Consider the following 18492-nt stretch of genomic DNA (forward strand, 5'->3'; position numbering starts at 1 on the left):
CATAACTATTCTGATCCTGACTCTGTGTGACAAAAGGAATATGTAAGTGATGGTAAGTCAGTAGGCTATCTTAGTGGAAAGAACAGGTGAAAAGGCAAAAGAAAAGTCATCTTTTTAAAATAGCTGCTTTCTCAAAATAAAAAAGAGGATTTGGGGCTAGGGATTTAGCTCAGCGGCACAGCGCCTGCCTGGCAAGAGCAAGGTCCTGAGTTCGATTGCTGGTACCAAAAAAGGGGGAAAAAAGGATTTTTATTGTGGTGCAGGAAAAAGAGGAATATTTGATATCTCTTTTCTGTATTGCTCTTTAAACTTTGCATTACAATAAGTATTTCTTCAAAAGAGTCTACATTTTTGGTTCTTTATTTTCCCTTCCCTGTTTTCAAGAGACTATTACTTTATCAAATATATTCCTGATATTTTAAGAATAGAAAGCACTATTATAGAAACAGTACTATTAAGTTTTGTGTGTTTATAGAGTTAGTTGAATAAGTAACCTAAGAAACTTGTACCTAAAATGTAGATTATTAACATCTTTGTAAAAGGGGAGAGTTATGCTAAAAAATTTTTCTGAAACAGGGCCCCTCACTGTGGAGTTCAGGTTGGCCTTGAACTCAAGATCCTACTATCTCAATCCTATTCTAAATTTTGATGTTTTTAGGTTAATAAAATCTGCTGGCCAAAGGAGGATTACTATAACTCAGATTCTCATTAGTTTATGTTCCCAGTAACAAGAGATAGTTTTATTCTCATTAAAATAGTTTTATTTTCAAGTTGCCACTTGGGCTAATTATAAGTAAAGTATGAATAGTCTCTATAAAGATAACCATAGGTAGTTTTCCTCTTTGCTAGTATCTCTTTTTTTCCCTCTGAGGAGTAAAGTTCTTAATGTGTAGAAATGACTAATATTCTTTATCTCCTGAAGATTTTGTCTCCTAATCTCTTTGGCTAGAAGTCCCTTTAAAATTCTTTTCTGATTTTCAGGTTGTTTTTGACCTCTGAGCTCTGACTTATGCCCTGAACATTTTTAGTGTAAGAATATTTGTAATGTTTTAGGCTGTTAACTGAGTTTATGGTGATTTTATTTTTTCCTGAAGAATATTTATTAGTAAATGTGGTATATGCAATTGTAGTTTCATGCCTTTCAGTAGCTACCATTTGTTTTTAAAAATGTTCTTTTTGGTGACAATTCCTTTACTGAATTTTATTATTTTTTAATGACTTTAATACCTGAACTTGCCACCATCATTTTAAAAGTAGAAACATGGAAGGCACTGTTAGAATAGATGATTTATCATCTCATGATCAAGTGAAAAAGTTCTGATTCAAGGACATTTTATCATTAAACTGTGTTAAAGCCAAATGGAAATATCCTTTTTAAAAAAAAAATCCTATAAAACCATAATTAGATCTTCCAAGATTTGAATATGGTCAAATTTTAACCATGCAAAAATATTTAAAAATTGTATTGTAACAATGATTTGTTGTCATATAGATTATTACAGTGCATTTGTCAAAATTCTGATCCCAGAAAAAAAATGGCAATTATTTTCAATCTGTTTTGCCTTTTCCACTGTCAGTTTTACAGCTAGTTGTAGTTTTTAAAAAGATATTGATTGATAATAACTTGAGTTCATCTGTTGAATCTTTCCATGGTAGTAAAAAACCTTTAAAGGTTGACAAGCTTGTTAAGCCCCAATTTTATCAATAGAGATTGAAATTTTAAATAACTGAGGTAGTTGGCCTTGCCTACTACTCTTATAATCAATCATTTCATTTAAAGGCCAGACCTATGTACACATATTTGGTTAGAGTTAATAGACAGTAAATTACTCACAGTCTTTGGACTGACAGACTGTAATGTGTACATTCAGCATTTTTTTTCTGTGATGCAACCTAAATTTAGTTATCTGAAAATTCTCAAAATGGTAGTAAAAGTTGAAATAATCAGATTGAAATTTAAAAAAAATTACACACACACACACACACACACAAATTTTAAAAAATAAGGCACATCAGTTTATATTTAAAAAGTATGTATAGATGCACATCTGTAATCCCAACATTTGGGAGGCTGAGGTGGAGGATCACTGTGAATTCAAGGCCAGCCTGGGCTGCATCGCAAGACCTTGTCTCCAAAAAACCAAAAGAAAAAAAAAGAAAGTATGTATGAATGAAATTAATGAAAACTTCAAGAAAATCTGATTGTGCATTTTCATTACCTCTAAAGGGGACAGTTTAATTTTAATATCAAGAGTAGCTATGTGTTAGGGTTTTTTGGTTTTGTCTTTGGCATGATAGAATATGAACAGCTTTCTACAATGTGTTTCTATAAAAAACTTTTTATTGTGATTCTACAAGAAACTACCTTACCTGTCCCTCTTTGTGCTTTCCTTTTTTGGTTCAGTTAAGCATATGGAAACATAATTCTAAAACCTTACAAATACAAATGGGCAATAGAATTATCAAGTTGGGCCAGGGATGTAGCTCAGCGGTGCAGCGCCTGCCTGGTAAGTGCAAGGCTGAGTTCAATTCCTGGTACCAAAAAAGAAAAAAAAATACTTATCAAGAAGTCTAATTTGACAAATCCTTGAAAGCAAATGCAGTTTTCTTTTCAATGTATGGTTGGGTAAAACAGGAGTCTCACATGTAATAAATTAGAGCCATGAGCGAGCTAGGGGCTGTGAGAGAGCAGTCCTAGGGTATGTGGTCTTGGTGGAGGGGCTCGTTCACCCTCGCTGTTGTCATGTAAGACTTCGGCTGCACTTTTGGAGTTTTAAAGAGAAGCTGGGGTTTTCTTTTGCTTTTGTTTTTAAATCTCTTAATATTTGAACATTAAAAATAAACTCAAAAGCTGGCAAAATGTATGGGAATCAGTTTTGATTTAAGGTAGCAATTTGTGATATATGAACTTGAATAACAGTATATTGTCTCTAGGCACTGAGAATTTCATTATTAAGTATATAAACATTCACGCTTCTAAGGTGATTGAAAATATGTAGGTATTATCATCCTACCCTCTCATCTTGAATTTAGCTTTTAACTTCTGGCAAATCATTTAGTGATTATACCAATGTAAATTCAGCTAAGTTCCAATTCAGATTATCAAAAATTCAAACTAAGGGAGAAGTGCCTGAATTAATTAGACCTTACTGCTGTGTGTGTAATTTTTAATAATCCTTTTGATAGATGTTCCCTGAATCCAAATTTGCTATATTTTGTCACAAAATACACAGAGGCATCCCTTATTTATTAAAAATGAATCTTAAAGATCAGTTAGCCAATGAGGAGGCATTTGTCTAAAAAGTTTCCAAGAAACAGAACTATATCCTTTTGAGTAATTAAAAGGACTGAAAGAAATTGAAAAGTTAATAACCTTATGTGATTTAGCATTACAAGCAAACAAAAAACTATACCTCTTGAAACTGATAAAAACAGTGTAAAACTTGGATCAGTTCTCATGTGATGATATTGTCACTGCTTTTTTCACACTGGCTTAATATTTGCTCCCTGAATGGGTGAGCACTTAGGGATGATAACTGGATACTACAGTGTTTGTGCTTTGAGCCACAATTAGCATTTTACTTACCCTGGTAACTTTTGATGTTCTTCTTGACCATCACTCAATTTCATAACTGAGCTTTACAGGTGACAGTACTTTTCAGGCCATTTTATGGACAAAGGAAAGTGAGTACTCTTTTGAACTACTATACTAAAATTAGCAGAAATGAGAACTGAATTTTCACCTTACAGTACAGTTACCAATATGGAGGAATGGACAGAGAGAACCCTCTTTTCTTATAAATCACGTTTTGGCTTCTCTTACAGAGAATGGAGATTTACATGTGTCTTTGGGTGATGCACGTGTGCTGTCAGCACCAGACAGATTTGCTTTCAGTGCTTGCTCTTCCCCATCTCAGAATTGCTTCTTCACATTACCTCATTAATCTCCAATTGCATTTTTTTTTTTTTTTTTGGTAGTGGTGGTGTTAGGGATTGAACCCAAGGCCTCATGGGTGCCAGGCAAGCACTTTATCCCTGAGCGTGCTTCCAGCCCTTCTTACTCTCTAAAGGAGTATTTTTAGTATAGTAACTCTCACGATGAGATATGAGTGTCTGAAGCTGTCCTTAACATAGTATAATGTATTTCAAACCTTACTGAGGAAGTACTGTTTAATTGGTTATTGTTGTTGTTTGAGACAAAGTCTTACTCTGCTGCCCAGGCTGGCCTTGAACTGGGAGTGATCCTCTTCCCTTGCTTTTTAAATGCTGGGATTACAGGCATTTGTCACCATGGCTGGCTTGTTTTTCAATTTTTCAGTTTTTAAATATTATGTCTTAATGATGAACTCAGACTGCATCATAGTAATCAAATATTATAAAGAATTTTAAAATAATTTCAGTCAGTCACATGTAGCTTTGCTTTATTGAGCTTTTACTATGTGCTGGGTACTACTTTAAACCTTTATATACAGGAAGTTATTTAATCTTTACAGTTATTTGTGAAGTAGAAACTTCTACCTGCTTTATAAACAAGGAAAACTGAGACACGGTATGCAATATTAGTGGTAGAGCTCCATTGTTCACACCTCAGGTGGTTTAAGAATTCAAATTCTCACTGGGTGTGGTGGCACATGTGTGTAATCCCAGCACTCGGGAGGCTGAGACAGGAGGATTGCCAGTTTGAGGCCAGCCTGGGGTACACAATGAGTTCAAGACCACCCTGAAGTGCATAGAGAAATTGTGTCTCAAAAAGACCAAAAAAAAAAAAAAAAACCCAAATGCTCACAATGCTGTATTCCTTTTGCATAGTGACACAAAACAGTGAGTGATGTGTCTGTGTGTGTTCTCAATATGTAGATTGTGTATAGATATGTATAGCTTAATTATATATTTATGTATGTTCCCATGACAAATACGAAAGAATATGGTCATAGATGGAACCTGTGTTATATCCAGTTGAAATGAGTCACAGTATCTAACAGTTCCAGATGTCTGAATAGCTTGTATAATGTTGACAAAATATCTACATATTTAAGTACAGTATTAACCTAAGTAATTTGTATATGATTCTATATTTAGAACTAGAAAAAAAATCAATTGAAAAAAAAAAAACTTTTTTCTCTAACAGCCACATATTCTATTCATTCTTTTTTATTTTAAGTCAGAAAATTAAAAATGAGGAAAGAGATCATGATAGTGTCAGTATAATTTTCACAGATGTTTCCAGATAGCCTAAAAATTTATTCACTCTTGGAAAGTTTTTTCAGTATCTGGTTCTTACTTTTTTCACATTTCTCTAGTTGAATAACTGGTAGTATCTTTACCTCATAAAATTTGTTTTTAGGGGAGATTATATTTGAAGATAAATTTCTGCAGTATAAATTAAGAGAAAAACAAAATATGTGTTGTTACTTCTAGGCTGTAAATCCTAATTTTAGCTTCAACTTTGGCACTTAATAATGTACTTTAAAATATATGTAGATATTGAACCACTATTGGTTTATATCAAAGAATGCTTTAATACACCCACAACAAATTAGGAGAAATAAATGACCAGATTATGAAGAACAGAGCTAAATATCTAACATGGGTTTGTTATAAGGTAAAAAGACATTTGTATGGGTTCTGATTTCTCGTTCTGTGCTTGCTCCTAGACTTGCATTAAATTCAGTTTACTTTGTTTTGTTTATAACAAATTTTAATTTAATAACATGAAGTGAACCAGTTTTCTTATGAGCATAAAATGCAACCAGTTTCATGCTCTTAATATATTCACAAGTTCGACATAAAGGAGACTGACATCTTCTATTTCTGTCTTTTTGCAGTGTATCAGCTACAACAGGAAGCCCCTCATCCTCGGAGGATTACCTGTACTTGTGAGGTGGGTGCAATGAAACCATGACAAGAAAGTTATTCTTAGTCATGTTTCTCAAGCTTTGACATTCCCCAGAGGCTTGGTTGTTTATGGGATTAACCATTTAGAACATTGATTGGCGTCATAAAAATGTAACTTGAATGCATTTTCTTTTAACATTCATCTCACTTGACATAATTCTTCTTACTGGACTTTTGGAATATCATAGAATATGAAAGTTTTAAATGACTTTGCAGTTGATTCACATGTTGTCATATTTTTATTTTTTATTTTTTAAAGCAAAATGTTATATTTTGTAAGGTTATTGAATTGCTTTTTGCATTGAAAAAATTTAAATCATAATTTTAAAAATGAACAAAGACATGGATAATTCACCAAGATACAGTATATATAATAATATATGAAAAGATGTTCAACTTAATTGGTAATGCATATTAAAATACACAAAGACTGAGAAACATTCAAAAGTGTAGAACACACTTAATTGATAAGCCTGTGAGGGAACAGGTACCCTCAAACATTGTTGATAGGAATGTGAAATGTTATAACTTTATGAGAATTTTTGGTATATTTAACAAAATTATACCTGCATTTACTCTTTGACCTACTACCTCAGATTGTAGGGATTTACTCTGAATTCCATGTTCAACTATGGAAGAACATATGCTCAATATTTTTCATTGTAGGATTATTAGTAGTGGCAGAATATTGGAAAAAACTAAATATCTCTGCACAGAGACTGAATATAATACTAACTAAATATTGAATATAATACTAAAAAGAATAATGAATCAATATGGAATAATTTCCAGATACAAAATGTACATGCATGGTCCTATTTTGTAAAAAAAGAAAGAAAACTGTTAAAAAATGTGTAGCTTAATTTTGCAAAGGAAAAACATAGGAAGGATTAACCAAAGACCAGTGAAATGGTTGCTATAAAGAGGTGAGTTCTAGGGAGGGAAAGGGATGACAGTGAGACTCCTTGAGGCTATATTTTTATACTTGTAGTTGTGACTTTTCAAATATGTAAATGTTTCATATAGTCAGTCACCTAACAACACTAAAAGTAAATAGAAGTAGAAACAAATGAACTGTTACATTTTATGTCTAGATGTCACCCCAAAAGCCTACGACTGTCTATGGGGCTTTCTCAGAGGTGGCTGGATCTAGAGTGTGTGATGCTGGAATTGATTCATGGTGCAATGTTAGGATCCAGGGCACTAGGTTTAAGGGTGTGAGTGCATACCCTTAACAGCCTGGATAAAATAAAAGGAATATAAAGAGCTGTGGTCACCCCTTGCTTGCTTTGTTAACTTTTGTCCACCATGAACTGTTTCTTCCCTGCAATGCTTATTTGCCATGCCACCCTGCCTAGGAGCCAGCTGATTGTGTAGGGACTGAAACCTCTACAAACTGTGAGCTAACTGAACCTTTTCCCCTTTAATTTTGGGTGTTGGATATTTTGTCTCATCCAGGAGAGAAAAGTAACTAAGAGATAAACCTAACAAGTTTATAACATAATCACCAAAAGAATTAAGTAGCTTTAACCTTATTATGGATATTTCTGACTACACAGAAATATTCTCAGGCTCAGAAATACCCAAAACAAACAACCTACCCACCACCCACAAAAGGATCTTTAACCATACGTAGTAGATTTTTTGTTTGTAGTGATACTTGTATAGTAATTCTGAATATTTATGTGTAATATATAGTAGAGTAAATGAGTAATTATATTGGATTTTGGAGAAGCAAGGATCTGGGAAATACAAATAAGGAATGGGGCAAAATTAGGAGGTGCACTGTGGTGTTGAATTTTAAGTAGAGGTACTAATGTCTCAGTCCATAAAAAGAGTTTCTGTATTTTAGACGTCATTGTGCTGCTATAAAGATAAATAAATTAGGAGTCCATATTTTGGTTCACAAATACTGTTCTCCACTAAAGGGAGCCAGTGCTTCTTACAGAAATTTCTAATTGCAGGCTGTTAGGGAGAAATATCCTGGAACATTTTGTTATGTTAGAAATACAGTGTTCATAATCTGTCGGATGGAGACTTGTCAAAAAATGCAGAAAGTTGCTTTCTGGGTTCCTAAAGGAAAATGATATAATTTGAACATCTGAAAGATTAATGATAGCAGTGGATTGTAATACTGTTCACTGATTGAAAATTTTAAGAAACCCATTCTAATAAAAAGAGGTGAAAAGGAAGAGGGAAATGTGAGATTGTTCTTTACAGAGGAATAACAGTTAAAGCATAGAACGATAGAATTATGAAATTGCTAGTTAGTACTGTTAATTAACTCAAGCAAAGATCAAAATTGGATGTTAAGACTGTTGAGTGGAAGGCTGTAAATAAACTGGATATTCACATGGTCTCTCGATTGTTCTCTCCTCAACTATTAATTCCAAAGAGGAAAAATGCACCTGGATAGTGGAGAGATCTGGAAGTCATATTCTGAAGTTAGGGGATCAAATTTAGCATTTCCTATAGTGGGACAAATGGACATGTGCCTTGTAAAGTGATATAATGTGAGACATAAAACATTATAGTATTCCAGTCTAATCATAAAGAGTGACTCTGACTGATCAGAATATGCACATTCTGTAAGACATCTGTCTGGGTTTATAAATGGTATCTTTATCATAAAAGATGAAATAGTAGTGGGGCTATACAAAATTAAAGGAGACTAAAGAGACATGTATTCAAATTCAATGTTTCTACCATGATTAGGTCCTGAACTTTTACAGACAGATAGATATGATCTCTTTTGAAGGCTATAGATTTTGAATACAATTAGAGAACTTTTAATGTGGACTATATATTAGCTATACTGGAATCATGGCAATTTTCTTAGATGATATAGTAATTAAAAGAAGAGCTTCTTCATTGAAAAAATACTGAAATAAATTTTGTCATTGTGATGTTGTGTTTAAACAACTATAGCTTTGAAAGTATATACATGGTCAAAATATATGGTGAATGTTTAAATGACAAAATTTATTATAATAAAAAGACATTGCCATTAATCTCCCTCAAAATGCTCCATCTCGTTTCAACTAGGATGCTTCATGACTATTGCCACTTTCTGAAGCAGTTCTAGAAGTCTGCTTTCTTTAATGTCTTCACAGGGTTTGATAAAAATGTGAATGCTGCTGCATAGTGCATCCAATGAAAAGGCAGGCTCTTAAAAACATTCCAATGTGTCCTCATTCACTTTATTCCCTGGAGCTGTCACCACACGGCTTACAATTCTTCCCCAAAGTCAAAATGACCAGGAAAGGTTAAACATTTTGGAATTGTTTCGGATACTGAGGCAGTCAGGATAGCACAAGTGAAGACATTTACAAAAAAGGGCTTTAAAAACTGCTGTAGAAAGTGGCACTATGTGCCTGGCATGATGGTGCATGCCTGTAATCTCAGCAATCAGGAGGCTGAGCCAAGAGGATCACGGTGAGTTCAAGGCCAGCCTGTACTATAAAGTAAGACCCTGTCTCAAAAACAAAAAACAAAACAAAGAAAGTAGCACTATGATGTATATTCAAAGTGAGAGTGTTTTGAGGGAGATTAATGGCAATGTCTTTTACTATAATAAAATTTTTAATTCAACATTTTGTGGATAGTACCTTGTATAGTAACAAAGAGAATTTATAATTCACAACATTAATCAGGAATTTCATGACATTTTCTTTTGAATGTCCAGTTGCAGTTTATACATAAATATAGTCTACATATTCATTCCACATACAGAATGAATGTGTGGTGCTAGATGATTGCATTTCATTGCTACTGTGCCATGATCAAGGATGATCAAGTAATTTTACAAGTAATGTGAATTTTAAAAATACTATTTAATAACATTTTCTACTGTGTTCCATGTTTTAGCCAGATATAACTTTTTAAACCTTTAAATGAAACTGTGATATTTGCAGTATTATCTGAAGTTCTTATTAGTTAACAGTCTTTATTGAGAAATAACTGTACCATGCCTTTCTCAAACAAAAGATTTAATAAAAGAAATAAAAATAGAAAAGCCAAGGAGTTGATTGGAGTGCTGATCAAGGGTCATGATAATTGTATGAAAAGTTTCTCACTGTAATGAAGTATATAACTCTAAAGGATCCCCAAAACTAGTATGAACCAATTTTTCCTGAACTAAGTTCTTTGAAAAGCAATTTAGTTGGCCTAACATAAAGGAACAACAAGCTGATGTGGTCCAAGTGTACAGTCTCCTGATGTTCCAACCTGATGCAATGTAGAATAGTATGAAAGAGTAGATGAGTCTGAGACTCTGAAAAGTACTTCTCTTGATACAGCTTTGTGATGTGGTAGGCTGAGCACTGCTATCATCCGAGGAACTACACTGTATACATTCCACACTGTTGGCTAAAGCATGCATATGAACATTGGGAAACCTGAAAATCGAATTACACAGTTGGCATTTTATTTCTTAACGCTAAGAATCTGTGTATCATTTTCAGTCTGATTGAGGTTTCTTTCACAAACAGTTAGCCTTCCTGTTTGGATGGCAAATTGGAGGGCATGGAATGCTGCTCTGTGTGCAGGAGGACTTAGTGTGGAATGTTTCTACTTTTACACTGTAACACTCTTGCTCATTAAAATCATATAGACTATACTTATGTTTGATTTTTTAATAAAGATTAAATGGTTATCTGTAAATGTGTATCTTTATTTTGATAATTAAGGGCTATAAATAGTTTCTGTATTTTATTAATCTCTGTTTTGCTCGATGTCTGTATTCCCCAGGTGATAAAGGGCAATTACAAAAGGGATTATGGTCCTTTTTAAGAAGAAATTAGATGACATTTATACTCAACCTTGTTATAATAATTTCATTTATACATAGAAGCCTTGAAAATATTTATAAGCCACAAATTCTAATGGCCCGGTTGTTCTATTTAGTAGAATCTTTATGTATATTTACACTTTGATATTGCCTCAAAACTCATTTGAATTTGGTGCTTCACACATTTTGGCATGAAGACTGTATTGTGGTACTCATCATTGGTTTGGTACTTAGTGAACAAGGTAGAACTTGCTCTCAGTGTCAACTGCCTCAAGACTCCCTAAACTTTTCGGCCGGAATAGCTTGTTTGGTACTTCAGGAACTCTGTTTCCTGGAACCAGTTAACGACACGTACCAAGGTACCACTGTAAAAATTAATGTGGATATCCATTGGAATGAAGATAAGGGGTTCATCAGTGGAATGGACCTCATCTAAAAATACTTTTGTGAGGAAGAAAGTTTCAGTTTGGTCTTGATTAAATGATAAGTGTTTGGTTTGGAATTACTAACGGTTATTGGGAGTGATTAGCAGCAGTAAGGATAAGAATGTACTTAATTTATAGTTATTTTTAGTTAATGTTCAGCATCAAATATGTAATTGAAAAATTAGATTTAGGTCACTCTTAAGTTTTTGTCTACTAAGGGAAAGGAGGGGAAATTATGTAAGTATGTATATACAGGATAGCTAGCATAGTTGTACTACTGTCTCCTATTGCTCTACAGAAAGGAACAGTTAATGATTACTTGTTTGATCAATCTTGTATGTCTCTGTTTTCCTGAGAAACCACTTTGAAGATATCGATAAGTAATATAACAACCATGGTTAATTTCCTACAGCTTTGTCTGTAACTGTTTTGTTTGTATTGTTCTTATGCTATTTTGTAGATGGATGTCTGTCTGTTAATATGTTTTCCTTCTTTTATTTTTTAAAATAAAAAATAGAAGAAAAAAAGTTTTTCTCTACTAAAATATGGACAGAGAAAGAGAAAAATTAATCTATAGGCTGATATTTTATTTATAGTAACAATTAAAATATATATAATGATCACATTCATTATAGGGAATTTGTACCTGTACAAGATATATTTTAATTCCTCTTCTTTTCAAATTCCCTTCTCCTCCCCTCCCTTCATCTCTTCTTTCCGTCCTTATTTACAAAGCTTTGTTTGCATTTTATCCTTCTTTTCTCTTCCTTCCTTTGCCTCTCTTCCTTTCTTAGTTCCCCTTTGGAACAATTTCTTCTATTTCACAATATCTATTATAAATTTTGGCCCTTATTAACACTTTGTTTCTCACACCAGAGAGACAATGCAATATTTACACGTGTGTGCAGTTTATTTGACTTATGAATATGATCTCAAGGTCCGTCGATTTACCTAGAAGTTTCTCAAGGTTATCCTTCTTTATGATTGAGTAGTACTTCATTGTATATATTTTAAAAAACACATCTTTTTTATCCATTCATCCATTGATGGGCACTTGGATTGTTTCCAGTATTAACTTATTACAAACATGCACGTGCATATAGCATTGTGTTATGATGCTTTTAATTCTTTTGGAAAGATACCAAAAAGGGGAAAACTGGGGTCAAATGGGACCTCTGTTCCTAGTTTTTTGAGGAATCTCCACATTGATGTCCACAGCGGTTGTACCATTCTACACTCCCACCAACAGTGGAGAAGAGTTCCTTTTTCCCTACAGCCCTGCCAGCATTTATTATTGATTGATTTCTTGACTATAGCCATTCTTTCTGGTGTGAGGTGGAATCTCAGTGCTGTTTTAATTTGCATCTCTCCAATGACCAACACTGTTCATATATTTATGTGCTGTTTGTACTTCTTCATCTGAGAAGTATATATTCATCTCAAATGCCCATTTTTTGATTGGATCTTTAAATTTGGTGGGTTTTTTTTTTTCCAATTCTTTATATGTTCTAGATATTAGTCCTTTGTCTGAGGAACAACTGTCTAAAATTTTTTCCTACATGTGGGTTATCTTTTCACTCTTCTGGTGATTTCTTTTGCTGTACAAAACTTTTAAATAAGATGAGATCCCACTTATTGTTTCTTTGTAATATTTCCCATGCAATTTGGGTTTTGTTCATGTAGCCTTTGCCTATACCTGTGTCTTCAAGAGTTCTACCTATTTTATTTTCCAGCAGATTCAGTGTTTCTGTTTTAATATTTAGATCTTTGATCCACATTGATTTTAGTTTAGTGCATTGTGAAACATGTGGGTCTAGTTTTAATCTTTGGCATCTGAAAAGCCAGTGTTTCCAGCACCATTTCTTAAAGAGGCTCTCTTTCTTTCAGTGAGGGTGTTTGGTCCCTTTGTCAATGATAAGGTGACTAAGTATGTTTGGAATTGTTTCTGAATTTCCTCATCTGTTCCATTGATCCTCAGGTCTGGTGTTTTTGTTTGTTTGTTTTCTTGGTTGTTTTTGTCAGTACCATTCTATTTTTATCACAGTAGCTTTGTAGTATAATTACAAGTCAGGAATTGTGATGCCCTCTGCCTTATCATAGTTGCCCAAATTACCTTTGCTATTCTAGGTCTCTTCTGGTTCCAAATGAATTTTAGGATTGTTCTCTGCAGTTTTGTGAGGTATGCTAATGGTATTTTGATTGGGATTGCATTAAATCTGTATAACAATTTTAGAAATATGGCCATTTTCATTATGTTGGTTATTCCTGCCCAAGAGCAAGGGATATCTATTTTTTTTATATCCTCTTCAATCACCTTTTTCAGAGTACTGTAGTTTTCAGTGTAGGGGCTTTAGGTTGATTCCTAACATTTTCATTTTTTGGGTGCTATTGTGAAAGGTGTTTGTCTCCCTACTTTATTTCTCAGTGAGTTTGTTACTTGTGTAGAGGAATGCTATTGATTTTTGAGGGTTGACTTTGTATCTAGCTACTCAGTTGAATTTGGTTATTAAATCTAGAAGTCTTTTGGTGGAGTGTTTGGGATCGTCTATGTAGAATATCATGTCATCTTCAAATAATGATAATTTAACTTCTTCCTTTCCTATCCTTATTCCTTTTATTTCTTTCTCTTGTCTAATTGCTCTGGCTAATGTTTCTAGAACTATACTGAATTGGAGTGGTGATAGTAGACATTCTTGTCTTGTTACTGATTTTAGAGTGAAAGCTTTCAGTTTTTGTCCATTTAGATGATGTTGGATGTTGGTTTGTCATAGATAGTGTTTATCAAGTTCAGGTAAAGACCATCTATTCTCATTTGTTTGTCTTTGACTCTGTTAATATGGTGTATTACATTTATTGATTAGTCTATGTTGAACCATTGCTGCATCCCTGGGATGAATCCTGCATCCCTGGGATGATTGATCATGGTATATTATCCTGATGATTTGCTGCATTCCGCTTGCCACTATCTTATTGAGTATTTTTGTATTTATGTTCATTTGGGAGATTTGCCTGTGGTTCTCTTTTTTTGGTTGGACCTTCCCTGGTTTTGGTATCAGGACAATTCTTGCTTCCAGGAATGACTTGGGGAGTATTGCTTCCCTTTCAATTTCATTGAAGAGTTTGACAAGTAATGGTTTTAGATCGTCTCTAAATTTCTTGTAGAATTCAGCAGTGAATCCATCAGGACCTGGGCTTTTCTTTGTTGTTAAGTTTTTAATTACATTTTCAATTTCATTGACTGATACTAGTTACTTAGAATTTTTATAGCTTCTTATTTCAGCTTTGTTAATTCATATGTATCTAGGAATCTGTCTTCTGTGTTTTCCATATTATTAAAGGTTCTCAAAGTATGTAGTGATGTCTGGATTTCCACAGGATCTGTGGTGGTTTTACCCTTTTCATTCTTAATTGCATGAATTTGTGTCTTTTCTTGCCTTTGTTTTTTTTTTTTTTTGATAAGTTTTACTCAGGGTTTACCAATTTTAATCTTTCAAAGAACCAGCTCTTCAATTCTTTGATTCTTTGTATTGTTTTCTTAGTCTCAGTTGCATTATTAATTCTTCAGTCTAGTGACCAGAGCATCTGGACCCATTCATTCCCAAAAATGCCTTTGTTCTTTCCATGTACCTTTGCTAAGGGACTTGTTTCCTTATTGGATCAGTATTAGCAAACCAGCTATATTTGTAATCTTATAGGTTATTTGCTAAAATTTATTATGCCCACTCAGATCATTTTAGGTAAGAGTTGTCTCTGGAGATGTTCTCACCTTTTTGGTATGGGAGAGGATTACTTGTTCACATATGGAAATTTCCTTTACAAATGCAAATGTTCTTTGCAAAAGGAAAGTTTATACTCTACCTATAGGCAAAAAAGGGGAGGGTAGGGAGCTTCTGCTATGTTTGATGTTAATTGCCTTTAGTTCAGAATAAGCCTTATGCCAAAGCAGAATGTTTTGGGATGGCGTGTTCTGATCTCTTTCACAATCTAGAAGAGAAAAAAGAATTAGTTTAATTTTAATTGTTTTTTATACTACCATTATAAACAAATGAAACATGAAATAGGTATCTCTGAATTTTAGTTTGAACAACTGCTTATTAAAATAGCGCTGTATTAATCCTTAGTGTTTACCTAATTCTTTTAATTAGAGTTATTTTAGGTAAAACAAAATAATTATATAGCAATTTAAGGCCAAAATAAATTGTGTTATAAAAACAATTACTTAGATAATTAGTGGAAGCATAATATGGACTTAATAATACAGGACTACTAAATAATCAGTATTTGTCTTGGGTTGGAAAATTGATATAGCGGAACAAAACTTCTAACCTGAAAGATATCTGGGACAAGTTTGTGTTCTCTAAAATCGAAGAATGAATTTTTTTTTTTTCGGTACCGGGAATCGAACTCATGATCTTACACTTGCCAGGCAGGCACTGTGCTGCTGAGCTAAATCCACAGCCCCGAAGAATGAATTTTAGGAACAATGGAAGTTAAAAGCAGGTTATATTTATTGGGGGAAAGAAAGCTTCTGTCTGAGAGAGAAGGGGTCCTGATGGGTTGCCAAGGACCCTGCCTTTTCTAGGGGTTTTTAAAAAATTAATTCATTTTCTTTTAAGAGCAGAATATATTTGTTGAGGGAAAGAGAGCTTCCGTCCACGAGAGGAACAGAAGGGGACCTGAGTGGGTTGCCCAGGACTCTGTCTGTTTTGTAGAGCAGAACCTTGAGGTGAGGCAGGTCCAAGGTGGGAAACATGGGAACTTGCTAGGTGGGCATGAGGTGGGACAAAACTGTGGTCAGAGGGTAGATTACAGGTATAACTGTTCAGGTAAAATTGATTAAATCAGGATCAAATGGGGAAGTGAGTCATGTAGCAAGCGGACATGAATACAGAACAGGTGCTTTTCCTGTAGGGGGTTGGGTTAGTGACTCTTCCTGGCTTTTTCAAGGTGATTGATACCTGTTTACAATATCAATCCCTGGGGCCTGGGATATTGCTCAGGGACACAGTGCCCCTCTGGCAAGCATGAGGTTGTGAGTTCAATTCCAGGTACCAAAAAAAGCCCCGAAACTCAGTCCCTGATATTCATCCTTAAGGAGGAATGTGGGTGTATTTGTATTTGTTTAATCTTTTCTCTTGAGGTCTGAATCACACAGAAGTGCCTGTCTCTCCCACAGTTGCAAGGTATCTTGTCTTCCATACTGGGTCCTTTGAGGGCCTGGCCCTGTCTGACTGCCTATAATATTTCTGTCTAATTCAGTTGCCTACAACAAAATGATACAGATTGCTGGACCATTCACAAGTACCAACCCCTCTACTATCACCACTCTTTTATGTGTAGGATTTTCATCATTGCCTGTTTTTTTTTTTTTTTTTTTCCTTTGGTACCAGGAATCAAACTCTGGATCTTGTGCTTGCCAGGCAGGCGCTGTATCACTGAGCTGTATCCCCGGCCCTGTTGACTGTATTAAAAAAAAAAAGAAACCAAAAAATTCTTTTTACCTTAATGCCACAGGCCTGATAAAGTACATCACCACGAATCAGCTGCAAAGTTCTCATAGTTTGAGGGAGAGACCATGATCTCTTCTGAAAAATGTTTGGGGACCCACTGTAATATGTCTGAGACTTTAATATTAGGTTACACAGAAGGTAACTGTGATTTCTATTTTCAAAAGTGATTTTTAGTTATATAGTTAATGGGTGAATGCATTTTTCTTTAAAAGTAATACTAAAAACAGGATTAAAATCCCTTTTATACTGTCCCATGCCTTGTATGGTCAGTTCTACCTCTACTTCACTAGAGGTAACTATTTGAAGTTGGTATGCATACTTTCATGTCTCTGTCTCTCTGTGTTTGTGTGTGTGTGTGTGTGTGTGTGTGTGTGTGTGTGTATAAAGTTGCATGTTTTTGTGCTTTTTCTTAAGTGGTGACATATTCTTATTGTTCTACAGCTTATTTTTGCATTCAGTGACTGTGTATATAATAATTAGTTCCTATAGATCTACGTCATTTCTTCAAACAGCATTTTATACTAAAAAGCAGTTTAATTATTTATTTACTGGTGTGTATTTATTTCCATTTTTAAAATGTCTATGAACAGTGCTGAAGTGACCATTTTTACATGTTTTCATTTGTACATGTGCAGATGTTTCTGTAGGGTAAGAACAGCATTTGTGTATTTGTTGTTTGAGCAGATAATACTAAATTGTTCTTCTGAGCAACATTTTGTTATATAATACTATAGAAACTAACTCTTCAAGCCCCAAACATTGAATTTTCATCTCAAAAACATTTACTGTCAAATACATGACTCCATTCTTATAAGCTGTGAACTTAAAAATAGCATAGCTATTAGTTGTAGGTGCCAACTGGCGTATTTGTGTATAATAAGTTTTATGAACAGAGAAATTACGGAACACAGCCAAATCAGGTGGAATTTACTGTGGGAAGATAAATGACTGCTGCCTAAGAAGAATAAAGATGCCTGAAGGATAAAGTATTATTTAAGAATAGTTTTAGGAAAAGGTGAAATCATGGCTTCCTATGGATATGAAAATGAACATGTATTGAAAATGTATTTCACTCCTGAGATAGGAGAGCATCAGACAGATGCTTTAACTAGCTGAAAGGAAAAGCCAAACACAAATTGTATAGACTCACGAGATACTGAGATGAATCACAAATTGATAAAGTCAGTTTTTTCGCTGAGCATGGCATAGGGAATTGCCATATTCAGTTAAATCACTACCATACAGGAAAAGAATGTATTAATTGCCAACAATTTAGAGAGTTCCAAAATAACCCACAGACAGTTTACTGGGCTAGAATCTGATCTTCCAGGAGGTTATGCCATAGATGATGTGTAGTTTTTAATTAAGACACAGATTTCTTTCTGGGCTATGAATAAATAATCTCCAACTTGCTAGAGGACCACTGGGTGTGTAACTTAGACTTGGCAGCCAGGCAAGGTGTGGAACCAAGGGACTTCGTTGTTGAAGAGGTAGGCTTTAAAGTTGCTTTGGGAACTACCCTTCTTCAGTCTAATTTAGATGAGTGTCAAATAGACAGAGGGATTTGGACCTTTTTTGCTGCACCTAAAAATTCTAGATTTCCCTTGAGCTCTCCCATTTGAACAAGTCACCTTGAAAAATAGCATCTCTAATACTTGGTTTCCTCACTACCATATTACCTAGCAATCCTTCTAGTGGGTGTGTATTCAACGGAAATGAAACCAGTATGTGAAAGAGACATCTGCACTCCTGTGTTATGGCATCACTATTTTTAATAGCCAACACACAAAATCAACCTGAGTGTCCTTCAATGAGTTAATGGACAAATATATACACAATGAAATAGTGTATATACCATTCCAATATTGCAGTG

General features: G+C 34.2%; 1 protein-coding gene across 1 annotated transcript in view; it reads left to right on the forward strand.

Annotated features, from left to right (window-relative positions):
• Window positions 1-18492, forward strand: part of LOC106149547 — a 110951-nt gene that overhangs the window by 51016 nt on the left and 41443 nt on the right. Inside the window, exon 4 of the mRNA XM_013518689.1 lies at window positions 5826-5881. Within this exon, the coding sequence (XP_013374143.1) occupies window positions 5826-5881 (56 nt within the window). The remainder of the gene's footprint in view (window positions 1-5825; window positions 5882-18492) is intronic.

The sequence above is a fragment of the Chinchilla lanigera genome, unplaced genomic scaffold (assembly GCF_000276665.1).
Source record: "Chinchilla lanigera isolate Chin_1 unplaced genomic scaffold, ChiLan1.0 scaffold00048, whole genome shotgun sequence".
In the NCBI taxonomy this organism is placed as follows: Eukaryota; Metazoa; Chordata; class Mammalia; order Rodentia; family Chinchillidae; genus Chinchilla; species Chinchilla lanigera.